Source organism: Ipomoea nil, unplaced genomic scaffold (genome assembly GCF_001879475.1).
Source record: "Ipomoea nil cultivar Tokyo-kokei standard unplaced genomic scaffold, Asagao_1.1 scaffold1509, whole genome shotgun sequence".
Lineage (NCBI taxonomy): Eukaryota > Viridiplantae > Streptophyta > Magnoliopsida > Solanales > Convolvulaceae > Ipomoea > Ipomoea nil.
Genome location: NW_017617937.1, coordinates 2,249,837 through 2,266,678, shown reverse-complemented (window position 1 = coordinate 2,266,678; position 16,842 = coordinate 2,249,837). Strand labels below are relative to the sequence as shown.

Here is a 16,842-nt window from a genome sequence, read left to right as displayed (position 1 = left end):
TGTTAAGAGTTTATGTGTATTATGTTAAGAGCTTATGTGTATTCTACTATACAATTATGTATATTCAAAATAGGGGATTTTTTTTAGAAGTTAACGGCAGAAACAGAAAACGGAATTTAAAGAAAAAAATAGATACAAAATGACATCGTTTTGACAGGATGTACAATGCATTATGCGTCCTGGTGCATGATATAATTTGCCTACAAAAGACACTGCTATTGAATATTGATTAGCACCATAAACTCTACTTCTTCCCGCCTCGGCCCAATTCCACTCACACGAGTCGTTATGCTGTGCATCCGTGTGCACCATGCATGTTGCACACGGATGCAAAAACGACGTCGTTTTGACGTCGACTTAAAAAAAAAATCAGAATTACATAACTACATATCTATAATTTCATAACTATATATCCAGAATTGCATAACTACACATCCATAACTTCATAACTATAAATCCATAATTGCATAACTTCATAACTATACATTCAGAATTGCATAACTACACATCCATAATTTCATAACTATAAATTCAGAATTGCATAACTATACATCTATAATTTCATAAATATACATTCAGAAATTATGCACAACATAATGTTGTTGACGGGAATCGGAACTGAATTTTTTTTTTTTTTTTAAAGTTGGACGCGCATTTTTAATCAAAACGACGTCGTTTTTGCATCAAGGTGCACACGGATGTACAACATAATTTGCCCACTCACACACGTGTATGTATGTATGGCGTGAGACTGAATATAAATTCATAAAGAATGTTACTTTAATTCACTATATATGGACGTACCTAACTTCAATTCAATAATCCAAATGATAAGGTATTTTATCGTTGTTTTGTGCGATATGATTTGTAATAGAAAGAGAGATGATGTCACGTTTTGATGTAAACAATATTTTGGATGAAAAAAAAAGATTAATGAAATGAGATTAAAAAATAGTACTACGTAATAAATAATAATTAAATTAATTATATCATCTAATTTAATTACTATCAATAACAAAAATAAGTATAAATTTAGTCTTTTTGTTGCTCTAGTCTATTAGCATTTGAGAGTATGTAAGTCAAATAGTCAATTGAGGCACATTCCTCACTTTACCTTTTTCAATCATTGTCAAGACATGAGTAGTAAAGGATACTTAAGGTGAACGATGGTCTACAAATTTTATCTCGTTAATTTTTTCTTTATTTTTTTTACAATATATATATATATATATATATATAAATTTACAAGTATTAAAACCATTACTTTAGATACATAAAACTGATAAAAGTATATACTATAAGTATATAAATTCACTACTGTACCCGCATGCCCCACTATTATGTTAAAAGTCATACTTGTTTGAAAGAGAGATCCTATTATTGAATCCTCGTGCATCATATGTGAATTGAACAACATCCTTAGAACTTAGCTATTAAACTCAACCTAGATGAGTTAGTCCAATGTATGTGAAATTAACATTAGGAAACGTGGGAAATAAGATAAAATTATTATATTCTCAATAAGTGTTATACATATATGCCAATTTTTAATGCTATGTTTAATTATTGTGTGTCCATTCCCCCGAATGACTCCAAAACAATATAATAAAATTATCATAAAAATCCCCATAACCAAAGTCGATTATAATAATATTTTTTTTACCACGTCACATTAATCTGAGAAGACACTGTAGTATGAGCAATGATACAACACACTTCACACTCTCTTCCCCTCTTATATATACTCTATCTATGTATGCCTGTCTTTCATTAAATAGCTACAATTGCTCATATCCTGAGAGGCCATCATATATATTGCTCTTATATTTTACTACACAGTTATTTTTTTTTACCTTCTTTAACGTTTACTTGTCAAGGGTATTATATGGACGTTTCACCAGGCTCTTGCTTCTCCGAACAGGTAAATTAGAAACTGTCATTTTACTAAAAATGATTAAATCATACAGTAAAAAGAATAAAGTTAACGGTTGGATTTTACAGGATTTTGACGATCTAATTTTCAACGGTGAAGATGAGATTATGAACACCATTGAGGAGCTAGCGGCGGCACTCGGGGAAGATTTGCCGAACGCGTCGTCAACGTCGTCGGAGAGCGTTGACTCTGCGTTGACCGGCAAGCGAAGCCCGAGCCCGAACGTTGTTGAAACTCAGGAAAGGGTTCCCAAGCAGCGGAAGCTTCATCACGGCGTCGTCCATGGAAAACCCGACCATACTACGGCGGATCTCAGTCCGTCGTCGTCTACCCCGTTCATCCTCTCCTTCGGCTACCCCAATAACTGCTTTCCGCAAAAGGGGGAAGACATCATTTTAGAAACCTTAAAACCTGAAATCCCGGCGACCGTCGACGCCGCCAGAAAGAAGATCAACAGTAGCGGCCGTGCCTCGAAGCTGCCGTCGAACACCTACGATCACATCATGGCGGAGAGAAAGCGCCGGCAGCTTCTCAGCCAACAATTCCAAGACCTCTCCACCATCGTCCCCGGCCTCAAAAAGGTAAAAATTACTCCGTATCATATAAGGATTATCTGATCTAACATTAAATTTCCTAAAACTCACAACCTAGAACGATTCAACGTTGTCGATTCAGATGGATAAAACCTCGGTGCTGGGGGACACGATAAAATACTTGAGAAATCTACAGGAGCGAGTTAAGAATCTGGAGGAGCAAGCCAGCAAACAGACCATAAAGTCGAACGTATACGTTCGGAGATCGCAGCTGTTAATCGAGGACGAAGGATCCTCGTACGAAGACAGCGGCTCCGGCGAGCAGTCGCTGCCGGAGATCGAGACGAGAGTGAGCGACAGAAACATTCTTTTGCGGATTTACTGCGAGAAACACAGGGGTGTTCTCACCAACATTTTCACTGAGGTTGATAAGTTTAACCTTAGTGTAACCAACACCAGCGTTTCACATTTTGGGAGTCTCGCACTCGATATCACCATTATCGCCGAGGTACGATTTTTTTCATTTTTTAATTCTTATTCTTAGCTTGCACAGTAATAATTGATTAATTATAAAATTAAAATTTAACGTAATGATGATGCAGATTAAATAGTTTTCAATAATATTATTATAATCCATCCATCTACTTCCACCACATTCTACCAATATTATTGTTGAAACTCGATTTGATTACATCCCTAATTAATTTTTTTCTTTTTTTTTTTGGAATTATTAGATGGAAAAGGAGAAGGATTTGTCCGTAAAAGATCTGGTGAAAGGAATACGTACAAGTCTGCAACATGCAACACGAGCATCTAAGAAGTCAAAATAAATAATTTTATCAAAGACCTCGTGATCGAGTGACATAACTGTGGTCCCTCAAATGAAAAGGAAAGAAGTCAAAATAATTTACGGAATATTTTTTTTTTGAAAGCTAATTTACGGAATATAATTACATATACTTTCATTTTTTATTTGAGGGTGATGATACACTGTTATGGTTTGTACAAGCCCTAAAGTATATGAAAAATTTGACAAAAACAACATTTCAAGAAGTCCTAATCACTGAAGTATTTGATTGTAGACTTATAGATATTAGATGAGATGTCCTAATCATGCTTAAATTGTGGAAATTATGGCTGCCTTATATTGTACCACTTGTAGTCATGCCATGGGCCCCTGGCACATTGCTGTAACATCTATTCATTGTTCAACTAACCCCAAATTATAATGTATAAATTAATTAATTCTGCTCACAAAATTATTATTATTATTTTAAAATACCTGCTCCTAGGCTATTTTGTCTTGAATGCCAATGTAGAAGGCACATTTAACTTCTTATAGTATCATATCGAAATTAATTTTCCTTTACACGGGACCGGCCCAATTAAGGAGCAAAATAGTTATATTGATTTTTCTATATGAGATGGAGTTTAAATAGTTATTTCGATTGAATTATGACGACTCTGTAGGAGGTACCTTTAAGCCTGTATCATGCTTAGACTAATCCAATTATTCGCATGGGTTGGCCCAATTAAGGGGTAAAGTGCCTAGTTAGATTGATTTTTTTCTATACTAGAGGGAGTTCAACCTCCCGACCTCGCTTAATGGATGAGAGTGCACGATCACTCACTCCAACCAAGCTAGTTATTAATTTGACCATATTGTTTCTTTAAATTTAAATATGTTTCCAAATTTAATTATACTTTTACATGTTAAATATGATAAAGATTAAAATTAAAGATATTAATTACTATATAATGTGATGATATCTCTGATTCTGAATGTGTTAACATTTCAAATGGGTGTTCATAAATTTAAGTACTTTTAGTTGGCTGATAAAATTAAAGCTTGCCCTAGGCTATCCCCATCTCAAAAATTACCCCCTACTTCTAGATGATGTGGCTTTTTGTTAGCAATTCTCTTTTATTTTATTTTGCCATGTCACTTAGCAAGCTTGCTGTTGACAGCTTTTGCTGCATTGACTATATATATATGTGGTTTTGGTTAATGATTTTTATTTTGTTATTAACTAATTTATTTTAATGCTTAATTATTATTTAGTTTATTTTTAAATTATTGTATTGAAATTTGTTATGTATAAGTTTTTAAATCATTTTTAAAAATTACGTTTTTGAATTTTTTGTATAACTATTTTTAATATTTAAAAGTAATTTATTTTAAAAATTACTCCGGATGTTTTTTGATTTGAGGTCATTTTTATTATTTTTAGTGTTTAATGTAATTTATATATTGATATAAATTAATATATAAAGAAGAGAAAATAATATTTATTGTGAAAAAGATATTAATTTTTAAAGTGATGTGAAATTGGGGCCTACTTTAAAAAGTTGGTTGAAATTGTAGGAATGTGGTGTGAATAGTAAATGATTTGTGAATTGGGTGATGTAAAAGTGGGACTTATTTTAGAAAGTGAGAGAGAGTTGTTGGGATGGGGTTAGCCGATTAATAAGACTATCGTCAACCCTAAAATTTTGGTTCTTTCAAAGTGACATGGCAAAAACAATATCACTATATATTAATTGAAATTCTCTTTTAAATATGATGTGGCTTGCAAGTTGCAATCCTTGCTAAGGCTGTCCTTACCCCTGCAAATATGGTATTGGCAAAGTGAAGTGGAAGATGACATGTCATTACTCAAGTTATTTTTCTTTTGTTTTAATGCCAACTGGCTTGCAAATTTGCTTAAATAGTAAATTTGCAAGCCAGTCTTTTGGCAGCTTTTGCTCAGCAAAAGCTGCGGAGCAATTGACTTTTTATTTTTTGTTTAATTTTTAATTTTGTTTATTATTATATTTATAATATAATATGAATGTGGGACCTATTTTTTAGAGTGAGATGAATTTGTAGGGATGTAGTGTGAATAATAGATGATTTGCAAATGGAATGATGTGGAAGTGGGACCCATTTTTGAGAGTGGGAGATGTTTGCAGGGATAAGGACAGCCTAATCTAGCCAGGATTGCAAGTCTTGGAAATTGTGGCCAAAGTGCAATGCATTAAATATGAGAGAGAATTTAGGTTTTTTATTTTTTTTTATATACTTTTGTCATGTTTTAATGATTTAAATAATAGGGAGTATTATTATTAAAATGTGATGTGAAATATGGTCTCACTTTTAAAAATGTGTTAAAATTATAAAGGTGTAGATAAAATAGTGAACAAATTATAAATATGATGGTGTGAAAGTAAGACTCATTTTTAAGAGTGAGAGAGTATTGAATGAATAAGGATAGCATAAGATGATGATTTAACTTGCCAAGGGCAATCGTGTCATTGGTAAGAGGGCTTAATATAAATATCACGCTCTGCATTGCAAAGAGCATCTTCTACTACACATTACATATTATATTAATCTCTGTAATATTAGCTGGTCAGGTAGCCTTGATCCTAACCACCAACTTGTTGGTTAATTTATTTTTAAAAAATCTCGAAATAACAACCACAAATACAAAAAAAAAAAAAAAAAAAAAAAAGATTTATAATCTTGTTTGGGAGAAGATTTATAATCTTGAAGATTATAATCCCAACTAACATATATATAAATATATATATAAACAAAAAGATTTAAAATTTATCAATATAATCCCACTTATGGAAGAAAATGAGAAAAAATGAAGGATCCAAGTGGTGTGATACTCACATTGTCTTTAAAATCGATTCGCTACCTCCCGAGGTGCTAGGAGTGTTGTAGTATCAGTCTTCCAAGATAAAATGATCAACTATAGTTTGAGTACATCTTTGGCGAACTAGAACAATAAGCTTGAACACAATCAATTTTGAAAAATAAATGAGCAGAGTTTTGAGAGGAAGACAACCTAGGAGTAGAGAGAAAATGATTTTCCATAGCTCTAAAATTCGGTCCAAAAACATAAGTATATATGAGGGACTAATTGAATTTCAGCATCAAGTATCACACGTAAATCCAATTTAATAATTAGATTAAAACGTTTGAAACAGTTATATTTATTATAAAAATAATACAAACGGTTACGAAATTAATATACAAAAATTTGAGTGGCCAAGAAGTCCGTATGTCTGAAAAGTAAATTAACCTTTCTGAATTAATCTGAAATTTCACTGCACTACGAACAACCATTGTTTCAAAAAACCCGAACAGTCAACTGCTCTAAAGGTGCTATAAATTGCACCTTTCGTGAAAGGTGCTGCATGAGCACCAAAGTGTTAATATTAATTAGCACAACCTTTAAATCCAACAGGGTAGTTCAAGTCGCGGGTGTATACAAGTCAAGCCTTTTCAAACTCAAATTTTCTAACTTAGATGAATCTACTTTGATAATTAATTTCTCATTCACCCATTAACCGTTTTGAGAGTACAATATATCAATTTTTTGTCTCAATATAAAGAACCCGAATCCACTTTGACCCGATTCAAATTGAAAGTGGACCCCACATATATTTGTACCACAAAATAGCCACTCAAAATTGTCATTAACTCTCAAATAAGCATTAACTCTCACATGGAAAAATAGCTTTAAAATGACTTCTTTTTTTTTTTTTTTTTTTACAAAGGAAGGGTATCATTAACTCTCACATGGAAAAATAGCTTAAAAAAGACATTTTTTTTTTACAAAGAGGGATACCCATACAATCTATGCCTACAACGAGGCTCGAAACATAGACCTCCCACATAAATGAGCAATTTGATACCAGTGAACCACAACTCACTAGGTTTACTTAAAAATGACACTTAAGTGACTATTTTAAAAATGACATTTTAAGTGAGATTTCAAGTTTTTTACTTTACGTTCATAAAGCGAAAGTTTGTAACAGTTGCAAGTATGTACAAAAGGTTGTTACATTATAAATGGGGAAAATGACATTTTTTTTCAGAGTTATATACTTATACTACTTTTTCTCCATGAATTATTTATGTAAGTATATTAATTCCCTTAATTATTTTAATAGTGACAATTTTTCCCCTGATATATTAAATTGACATTTCTACCTTTAAAATAAATATTTTATTTATTTTTCTTCTCCAATAAATTATTGCGTATATGTAGGGATGACCACGGTTCGATTCGAATTGAACTGAATACTATAACAATCAAATTAAAAGTTTCTGATTATGATTCAAATCCAGAATCCAATATTTGTATTTTAATTTATTAAAATTATGAATCTAAAAAACTGGATCCTAAACCGTGAACCAACGGTTCCGATCCGGTTCGCGATTTTGAACCGTATTTATTTTAAAATAATCTAAATTCAACAATAAATGTATTTTATTTTTTCAGTTCGGAACATGAACCGGCCGTCCCGGTTCGCGATTTTAATAAACTCTAAATATCGGGTTTCGATTCTAAATTGTAATTAGTATATTTCGGTTTGGTTGCTATAGTATCTGTTTGGTTTGAACCAAATTGTGGTCATAATTTGTTGAAGAAAAAAAATAAATGAAATATTTATTTTAAAGGTAAATATATCCATTTAACATTTCAGGAAAAAAAACAACCACTTAAATAATTCAGGAAGTAAAAATCTCATATAAATATATAACTCAAAAAAATGTCATTTTCCCTTATAAATACACAAGTCACAAATAAATAATTAATCAATTATAAATAAATCTCACAAATCAAATGTATAGATTTCAAATAAAATTTCATAGATAATTATCTTTTTTTGTTTTTTCTTCTTCACGGTACACAAGGGCCCACATAAATTAATCTTGTCGGGTAAGACGTTAAGGTCTTATGGTTCAAACTTGAAACCTGGTTAAATTGGAAAACAACTCGCCACTCATCCACCGCAAATTATGCCGTGGAATCGTGTTCACCGAGAATGGTGAACACAAGTCAAAACGACGTTGTTTTTAGGCAAAAAAAAAAAAAAAATCACGGATGTGGAGTTAACGGCGCGTTACTGATCAAATTATGAATTTTCTGTTATGAGATTATGAATTTTATGAAAATTCATAATCTCATAACAGAAAATTCATAATCGCATAACAGAAAATTCATAATCTCACAACTGAAAATTCATAATCTCATAACAGAAAATTCATAATCTTATAACAGAAAATTCATAATCTCATGGTTCCAAAGTGAATGTGTAGGCATGGTTCCAAAGTGAATGTGCAGGCATGGATTCATAATTTATGAATGTCCGTGATTTCGGACGGGAATATGTAGGCATGGTTCCAAAGTGAATGTGCATGCATGAATTCATAATTTATGAATGTCCGAAACTCCGAAATTATGAATGTAATGAAAATTCATAATCTCATAACAGAAAATTCATAATCGCATAACAGAAAGTTCATAATCTCATAACTGAAAATTCATAATCTCATAACAGAAAATTTATAATCTCATAACAAAAAATTCATAATCTCATGGTTCCAAAGTGAATGTGTAGGCATGGTTCCAAAGTGAATGTGTAGGCAGTCACGTAATTAATTAAAAGAAAAAAAAAAAAAAAAAAAAAAAAAAAAAAAGATAACGGTGCACTAACACCGTTGGAACCGTGTTCACCATGAATGGTGAACACGGTTCCATGGCATAACGTCTGCTCATCCACGCTCCATGGGTTTTCAAAGATGATTATCTTATTCTGCCTCTTTGTGTTGTAATATATATTCATCACTGGGAACAGTGGCTCCCATTATTAGAGTGTACCTCCGCCCTTGATTTCTATGGAGATCTAATTAAAAATGACTATTTCGCCACTACATATATAGAAATGTCAAAAAATCGAATAACAAGAACAGATAATTATTTAAAAAAAATAATAACATTACTTGTAAATCAAAAAAGTTTCATTAGGCTCGATGGCTATCATTTCAATCACTTTACCTTTCGCTACTACAAAAATAAATATATAAGTGTAACTTTACACTACATAGTAAGGTCAGAGGCGGAGCTAGCATGGGGGCAGTAGGAGCCGCTGCCCCCACTGCCAAAAATTATACAACCTCAAAACGAAGTCGTTTTGGGTTGTATATATATATAAAATAATTTTTTTTTCCCTTTTCTATACTGTGTATCCATGTCTTGGTCTTGGACAGCAGGGTTCCTTTGCGAATTGTGACTGCGATTTCACCCATCTCCATTGCCATTTAATTTTGATGATTAAATTATGGTTTTATGATCATGTATGTGATTGAATATATTGTGTGAACAAGGAAACTAGAAACGAAAAACAAATATTCTCTACAATATCTACGGCATCAAATGAAACCTTTTTCTAACTCAATAACTCGGTAGTCTTCAGTCTGCTTTGGTTAAAACTTCACTACCTTAAAGTTAAATTAGATCATGCTTACTTCTGAAATTTATTTGTGTTATAGAGAATTCTTTTAAAATATGAATGCATTTTTTTAATTCAGTTATGGAAAAAATTCTTTAAAATAAAATCTACTTTTGAAGATTCATCTATTCATGGTAGTGTTAAAGTGTCAAGTGTACGATCTCATATTTGTTATCATTTGAATTTCACTCCCACTCGGCTATTTTCCTGAATCCGCCCCGGAGTATGGTAGCAAAAGTGTAAATAATACATAAGAAAATACTACACTTGTGTCTAAAAGGTGTAACAGTTACTTTAAGGTGTAACAGTTCCAAAAGGTGTTTAAAAGGTGTAACAGTTCCAAAAGATGTCTCGAAAACTATAACTAATAAAATAAAATAAAATAAAATAAAAACTTTTCGCTACATCTTCTTCTAAAATGTGTCTCGAAAAGTATAACTAATAAAATAATAAAGAAAACACTTTTCGTGACACCCGCCACTAGGGGTGTAGCGAAAAGTACTAAAAAAAAATTACTTTTTATTTTTTTTTTTTAAAAAAAACAATAATACAAATCTCCTTCAATATTAAATTGACATGTTAGTTTCCTGACCCGAGATGATCACTGGACGGATCATAATAACCAATTGAATCAACAAAATATATAAGTAATTTGAAAGGTATAAGGAAAAGACAATTTAATTCTTTTTTGTAAGTAATTCGTACATGTAGTGTCATTGTACGTTGATGGAGCTGTTTTCTATAGGGAGATGATCCCCCTCTTTGAATTTTACTTTCCTAACTAGTAGTTACGTTGTACATGGTAGTGGCAATTTATGGACAATAAATGAAATTTATGGGTAATTTATAGGTAATAAATGAGTGATAAATTGGTAATAAATTGGGTAACTAATGGGTAATTAAGGGATAGTTATTTGGGAGTTATGGCAGGGTGTTTGGTATTCATCATCAATCATTCATTTTCTTGTGTCTCGCGAAGTATGGCGAATGAAAGTATATTGTCCCGTCTCAAAATCAATTCAACACCACCATAGCTAAATTCTTAATCAAAAATTTTCGACTCCTTTTACAAAGAGACGCGGTATATTATTTACTATGGATAGAAATAGATAACTCTAACGGTACATTTATTATACTGCGGGACGTTTCCCCATCCAACCCCGGACACTCAGCAAACTTAGTTTGGGTTTGAACCACGGAGACAAGTACTATTCCCTCTTTTAATTTCTCTACGCTTCAACATGTGTCATCTAACAATAACATGTGACTAATACACAATACTTACACGTCATTTAATTTTTTTTGCACTTTTGGTCCCACAAGTATTGTGGCATTAACAATTTTGATTCGTCCACAACTTTCAAAAGTTGCATAATTGGTTCATGAGTATCAATTTCTTAGCGTAAATGGTCCTTTTGGTGAAATCTCCGTCAATCTTTCACCATAAAAATTATTTCCCCTTTATGGCCTGGATATAATGGTCTTTTTTCTTTTCGTCAATTTTTAATTTCGCACTATTGGTTCTATGAGTATTGCGGCACTAACAATGTTGATCCACAACTTTTAAAACTTGCATAATTGGTCCACGAGTATCAATTTCTTAGCGCAAATGGTCCTTGCGGTGATTTGCACTAAGAAATTGATACTCGTGAACCAAGTATGCAACTTTTGAAAGTTGTGGATTAACATTGCTAGTGCCATAACACTCGTGGGAACAAAAATACGAAAAACTAAAAATTGATGAAAAAAACCATTATACCCCTACTATAATTAGAAAATAGTTTTTTTTTTTTTTTTTCTGGTGAAAATTTGACAAAGATTTCATCGGAATGATCATTTACACTAAGAAATTGATGCTCATAGACCAACTATGCAAATATTGAAAGTTATAGATCAAAATTGTTAGTGTCACAATACTCGTTGGACAAAAAGTGAAAAAAGAAAATTTGAAAAATTATAAATTTCCGTCCAAATTATTCGCATTTCTCAGATTTAAGGTGTGGTTTGCATAAATGATTGAATATCAATATTTACTTTTGACTGGAGAGCTCGAGATAATGCATGTGCTTTAATTTAATTTGGAAGTATTCCCAATTCCCATCCTCCATTCATTGGATGTAGTCCAACATAGTACATTCATTGATAAGGGTACATAACTACATAGTACATTAGGGCCCCGGAGAAAATTAGTACACTTTCAAATACCATTCGTCTTTTTTGATGAGAGTATATTAGAGCATCCACATTAATATGAATGTTTTGTCGATCCTCCCAATTTCCCATTCTCCTAAATGTTCTGTCGGGTCGGAGTGTGAGCGGGTCTTTAGAGTTGGGGTTCAACCTTTTGAAAGAATGAATTTTTTGTTTTTTTTTTTTTTTTTTTCCAGATATGTGTAGAAGAGAGAAAAATATAGGGAAGAGAATGAAGGAAAAAAAAAAAAAACCAGAAACTGACATTATAAAAACAACATAAATGGATTCTCTCACGCGCCCCGCTAGGCGCAGCTGTCCCCGCCACGTGATTTTTTTTTATTTGCTTTGTTTTCTTCTCTAATGCAGTGAACCCCACAAAAATTTATCATTTATCGGAGAAAAAACATTAAAAAAAAATTAAAAAATCCTACCCCACATTAGTTAAAAATCAACACACAAATTTTTTACTATATACTATTTTAAAAACCAACAAAAATCCATTAATATTGATGCTCTTACACTCTTTAAAAAATATTATATTCCATTAAAAAATAAAATAACATGAATCAAATATAAAAATATAAATTTTGAAATGTCACATTTAATTATACTCTATAACTTCAACCAAACACTCCTAATTGTGAAATTTTACAGTCGGTTCAGTCACTGTGCTGCTTTTAGAGCATCCACATTGGTTGGAGAGAATGTGGAGATAATGTAAGAGTGATTAGAAAAGAGAATGTGGGAGGGGAGAGAAAAAAAAAAAAAGAAAAAACAAAACAAAAAAAATTAAAAAAAAAAAAATTAAGTAATCTGACGCGCCACCGGGCGCGTGCAGTGCACGCGCCCGGCTTTCCTCTTGGACTGCGCGAGACGCGCAGTCCGTGCGTTGGCTGCATTTCTTTTCATTTTTTTTTCTGACATTATGTTTGAACTTGCAGGATAAATATTTCAACAAATAACCACACCCCACATTTGTTATTATCCCCATCTAAAATAATTCATCTGACATTATCTCCCTAATATCCACTGATGTGGATGCTCTTATTGAAATGTTCACAAATGACACATTTAGCACGTGATTCACGGTATCACGGTTCATTCAGAAAACAATCAATGATCTTCAACAACACAGACGGACCACATTTGCCTGTGTCATGACACATTGACACGTATATCACTCTATATATGTTCTTTTTTTTTTTTTTTTTTTTTCTTTTTTTTTTTTTTTTTTTTTTGTATTTTTTTTTTTAAATGTGTATACAACTATATAAGTCTATCATGTTAGGCAAAGGCAATAAATGTTGAAAGGGACAAGTCTAATATCGTACATCTAAACATAGTTTTTTTGTTCTTTTGATCTCATGATTATTGTGATACAAATGTGAATCCAAAACTTTCAAAATTTACATAATTAGTTTATAAGTATCAATTTTTCTAAAAAATGATCATTCCGGTGACATTTCTGACAAATTTTCACCTGAAAATGACTTATTTCTGGTGAAAATTTTATGGAAATGTCACCAGAACTCCACCAGAAGGACCATTTTCGCTAAATAAATTGATACTCGTGGTCATTATGGATCAATTACGCAAATTTTGAAAGTTACTTACACTATTAGTGTCAAAATACTCATGAGACCAGAAGTGCAATAAACTCCTAAAAAATATAAGTATTCATTATGTGTTATAGATTTTCATTTGATTGTAACAAGTGGAAGGACATAAACCGATATGGTAAGCTCTTCATTCTAATATACTTCTTCCGTCCCATTTTATGTGTCTGGTTCAATTAATGAGGTTGACTGAAACTATTTTTAATCCAATTTTTCATAATATTAAGTTTAGTATTAGTGTACAAAATTTACATATTTAGAAAGAGTTAATTCCAATTTTAGTCCTACAACTATTGGTGTGTTGTTAATTTGAGTCCACAACTTTCAAAATTAATAATTTAGTACCCTAACTATTCAATTTGTATCAATTTTAGTCAGTCCGGCCAAATTGTAGGTCGATTATCGTCGGAATCTTTTAATTCAATGTTAAAATGGAAGCTAATTTGAAAACCATTGTTTGAATTAATACAGAGGCAGGTGAGATATGGATAAAAATTAATGACAATTGGTCGCAAATTTGGTCAAACAGACTAAAATTGATAAAAATTGAATAGTTAGGGTATTAAATTGTTAGTTTTGAAAATCGTGAACTGAAATGGACAATACCCCAATAAACATAAGACCAAAAGTGAAATTAACTCTATTTAGAAACTACACTAAAAGCACTTAGGGTCCGTTTAAAAACCTGAAAAATAACTTCTGGAAAACATTTTCCGACTTTTCAGTGTTTGAATGCAACAGGAAAATATAGTCAACAGAAAACATTTTCCGTTGACTGAGGAAAATGAAGCCATTTTGGTGGAAAATGACTTCCGCCAAAATTTGACGGAGTCATTTTCCGCCACAATGTTTAAACATACAATTTTACTCATTTTTCAAAAAATATTTTTCAGAAGTCATTTTCCTTGTTTTCCAAACCAACCCTTAAACACAAAAGGAAAATACTTGGTGTACTCCTATTTTATACTTCCTCTCACATGTTCTTGATGTAGACATTTTTCTTTGAATTCACACATATGAAAATAACTAATCCTGATTTGACACCTCAATGAGTACAAATTAGGGAGTAAAATTTAGAAGTAGTAGAACTCAACACAAAAAATGGGGAAAGAAGAGTATCTAAACACTATAAAAAGGCGTCTGCAGAAGCAGACTTTCTGCAAATATAGATATAGATAGCGTTATTGCCTGTTTGGTTCGATGCTAACAAGTCTCGTGATTAATTCACAGTTTCACACGTACTCTTGAAATTATTTAGTTTTCCAGCTGTCAACTTTCTCTTCTCCATCTTCCAAATTCCAATACATCTCTGCAGATTTTGATAACTTCATCAAGAACTAACAGTGACAACATGATGAATCTTTCCCAAGCTTGTTTTTCTGGAATGGTACGACGTTGTGTATACTGTGATCTATGCATTCAAATCTCTGCAGATTTTTAAAACATTGTTATATTATGTTTCTTTTACAGGGAACGGACGATCTGTCATTCCTGGATCAGTTTCAAATCTTGCAGTCGATTGAGCAAGAATTTGCGGGTGTACTCGGAGAAGATGTCCTTTGCTCTTCTTCGCCGGAAGAGGGGTCGCCGCCGACGACTTGCCATCTCGGCGAAGATGACAGACCGTTAAAACAACTCAAGATCCACCATCATCCTAACATTGACGACGTTAACCTGCCGGAGCTGCGTCAAGAACTGCTCACCAGTAACGCAATCGCCGAGCAGGAAACGGAGCCGGCGGATACGACGACGATAAAGCCGAAAAAATCCGGTAGGCGTGGCCGGCCACCTACCCATAGGTATGATCATATATTGGCGGAAAGGAAACGACGGGAGCTTCTTAGCCGTCAATTTCTAGCGTTGTCTACCATAGTCCCCGGCCTCCGAAAGGTCTCCGATCCGATACACGTGTATATACATATTATATTCGATCCGACAAATAACTGTTTCTTATAATATTTTATTTATTTAATTATTCCGTGGAAAAAATATTTTTAAAATGTTTCTTGAATAAAATATACACAGATGGATAAAACATCGGTTCTTGGAGATACGATCAAGTATTTGAAACAAATACAAGAACGTGTGAAGACACTGGAGGAAGAATCGAGCAAGCGAACCATGGAGTCGGTCGTGTTCGTCAAAAAATCCCAGGTATCATTCGATGACGACGATGAAATGTCGTCCGGCGAAAAAGGGAACTCCGATGAGCAATCGCTGCCGGAGATTGAGACTAGGTTGTGTGACAATCACATTCTACTAAGAATATACTGCGACCGACAGAAAGGGATAATCGGAAAAATATTTTCCGAGGTGGAGAAGCTTAACCTAGCTGTGGTAAACTCGAGCGTGGCACGTTTTGGGAGCTTGGCTCTTGATATCACTATTATTGTCGAGGTAATTACTATTATATTAATCTTTAACTAGATTAAATCAATTATTGGGGCACCTTGGTGCTTGAAGATCCTCCGAAGAGAACACAATCAATTATTTACTATTTATCCAGCATCCCATTAAGATCTTTTAATTATTATTAGTTATTCAAGTTCTAAATTATTTTTTGTTTGTATTTTTGTTATTTTCAGATGGAGAAAGAGTTTGACTTGCCGATGAAACATATTGCAAAGATCCTTCGTTCGGCAATCCAACATGCTGCACAAACATCCTGAACAAGAATAAGTTTTATGTATGAGTATCTCATTTGAGATATGTAATATTTCTAATTAAAATATAATACTTTTCTATAGTTCCATTTAAAAAGTATTATCTTTTAATTAAAAATATTAGATGCCTCAAGGAAAATAATCCCAGAAAACATAATCCTTGAACTATGCATGCAGCAATTTTCACAATTCAAGAGGCCGAGTTTTTATTTTTATTTCTGGACTTTTTTTTTTTTTTTCAGTTCAGGGACATTTTGGTCATCATACTCATTATTTCTTACAATTTTAAATTCAAGCAAATAATGAAATCAATATTCCCAATAATTTATTTTTATAGAATTTAAATTTTATTCCTCCTCAAATATTTTTAGTGGATTAAACAAGCCATTAATGTAATATACTTTATTATTTATGAGTATCTATTTTTAATTTGATTTTTTTTGTCGTATAAAAAAATGAATAATTGGCATCAAATTTGATTTAGGGATTGATGGAAGTTTAATTTTATAGGTACGCCACTAGGCCACAATAACTTTTCCCCGAACAAGTATACAAGAGTAGGTTTAAAAAAAAAAAAACCGTACACGAACGTAACGTCAATAGTAATTGCG

At 32.4% G+C, this 16,842-nt stretch overlaps 2 protein-coding genes across 3 annotated transcripts; both read left to right on the top strand.

The window, feature by feature from the left end:
- The first annotated feature begins 1,774 nt into the window (after positions 1-1,774).
- Positions 1,775-3,722, top strand: LOC109188786 (transcription factor bHLH25-like). Of its 2 annotated transcripts, none has more exons than XM_019339410.1 (4): positions 1,775-1,921; positions 2,002-2,514; positions 2,609-2,974; positions 3,201-3,722. In XM_019339410.1, exons 1-4 carry the CDS (start codon positions 1,886-1,888, stop codon positions 3,294-3,296), a joined length of 1,011 nt encoding a protein of 336 aa, XP_019194955.1. In that variant the 5' UTR covers positions 1,775-1,885; the 3' UTR covers positions 3,297-3,722. The 2 variants fall into 2 exon arrangements, with proteins under 2 accessions (XP_019194955.1, XP_019194954.1); XM_019339409.1 differs by lacking the exon at positions 1,775-1,921 and having other exon boundaries at positions 1,928-2,514; positions 3,201-3,296; positions 3,403-3,722.
- Positions 3,723-14,718: 10,996 nt separating this feature from the next.
- On the top strand, positions 14,719-16,559 carry LOC109189252 (transcription factor bHLH25-like). Its single transcript, XM_019340065.1, has 4 exons — positions 14,719-14,955; positions 15,039-15,458; positions 15,594-15,965; positions 16,154-16,559. Exons 1-4 carry the CDS (start codon positions 14,920-14,922, stop codon positions 16,235-16,237), a joined length of 912 nt encoding a protein of 303 aa, XP_019195610.1. The 5' UTR covers positions 14,719-14,919; the 3' UTR covers positions 16,238-16,559.
- Positions 16,560-16,842: the final 283 nt, after the last annotated feature.

Excerpts from the sequence above, each read along its gene's own strand:
- LOC109188786 (XM_019339409.1), top strand. The coding sequence starts at position 1,951 with ATGATTAAATCATACAGTAAAAAGAATAAAGTTAACGGTTGGATTTTA. Across the intron at positions 2,515-2,608 it reads TCGTCCCCGGCCTCAAAAAG|ATGGATAAAACCTCGGTGCT; the intron begins GTAAAAATTACT and ends TTGTCGATTCAG. Across the intron at positions 2,975-3,200 it reads ATATCACCATTATCGCCGAG|ATGGAAAAGGAGAAGGATTT; the intron begins GTACGATTTTTT and ends TGGAATTATTAG.
- LOC109189252 (XM_019340065.1), top strand. The coding sequence starts at position 14,920 with ATGATGAATCTTTCCCAAGCTTGTTTTTCTGGAATG. Across the intron at positions 14,956-15,038 it reads AAGCTTGTTTTTCTGGAATG|GGAACGGACGATCTGTCATT; the intron begins GTACGACGTTGT and ends TTTCTTTTACAG. Across the intron at positions 15,966-16,153 it reads ATATCACTATTATTGTCGAG|ATGGAGAAAGAGTTTGACTT; the intron begins GTAATTACTATT and ends TGTTATTTTCAG.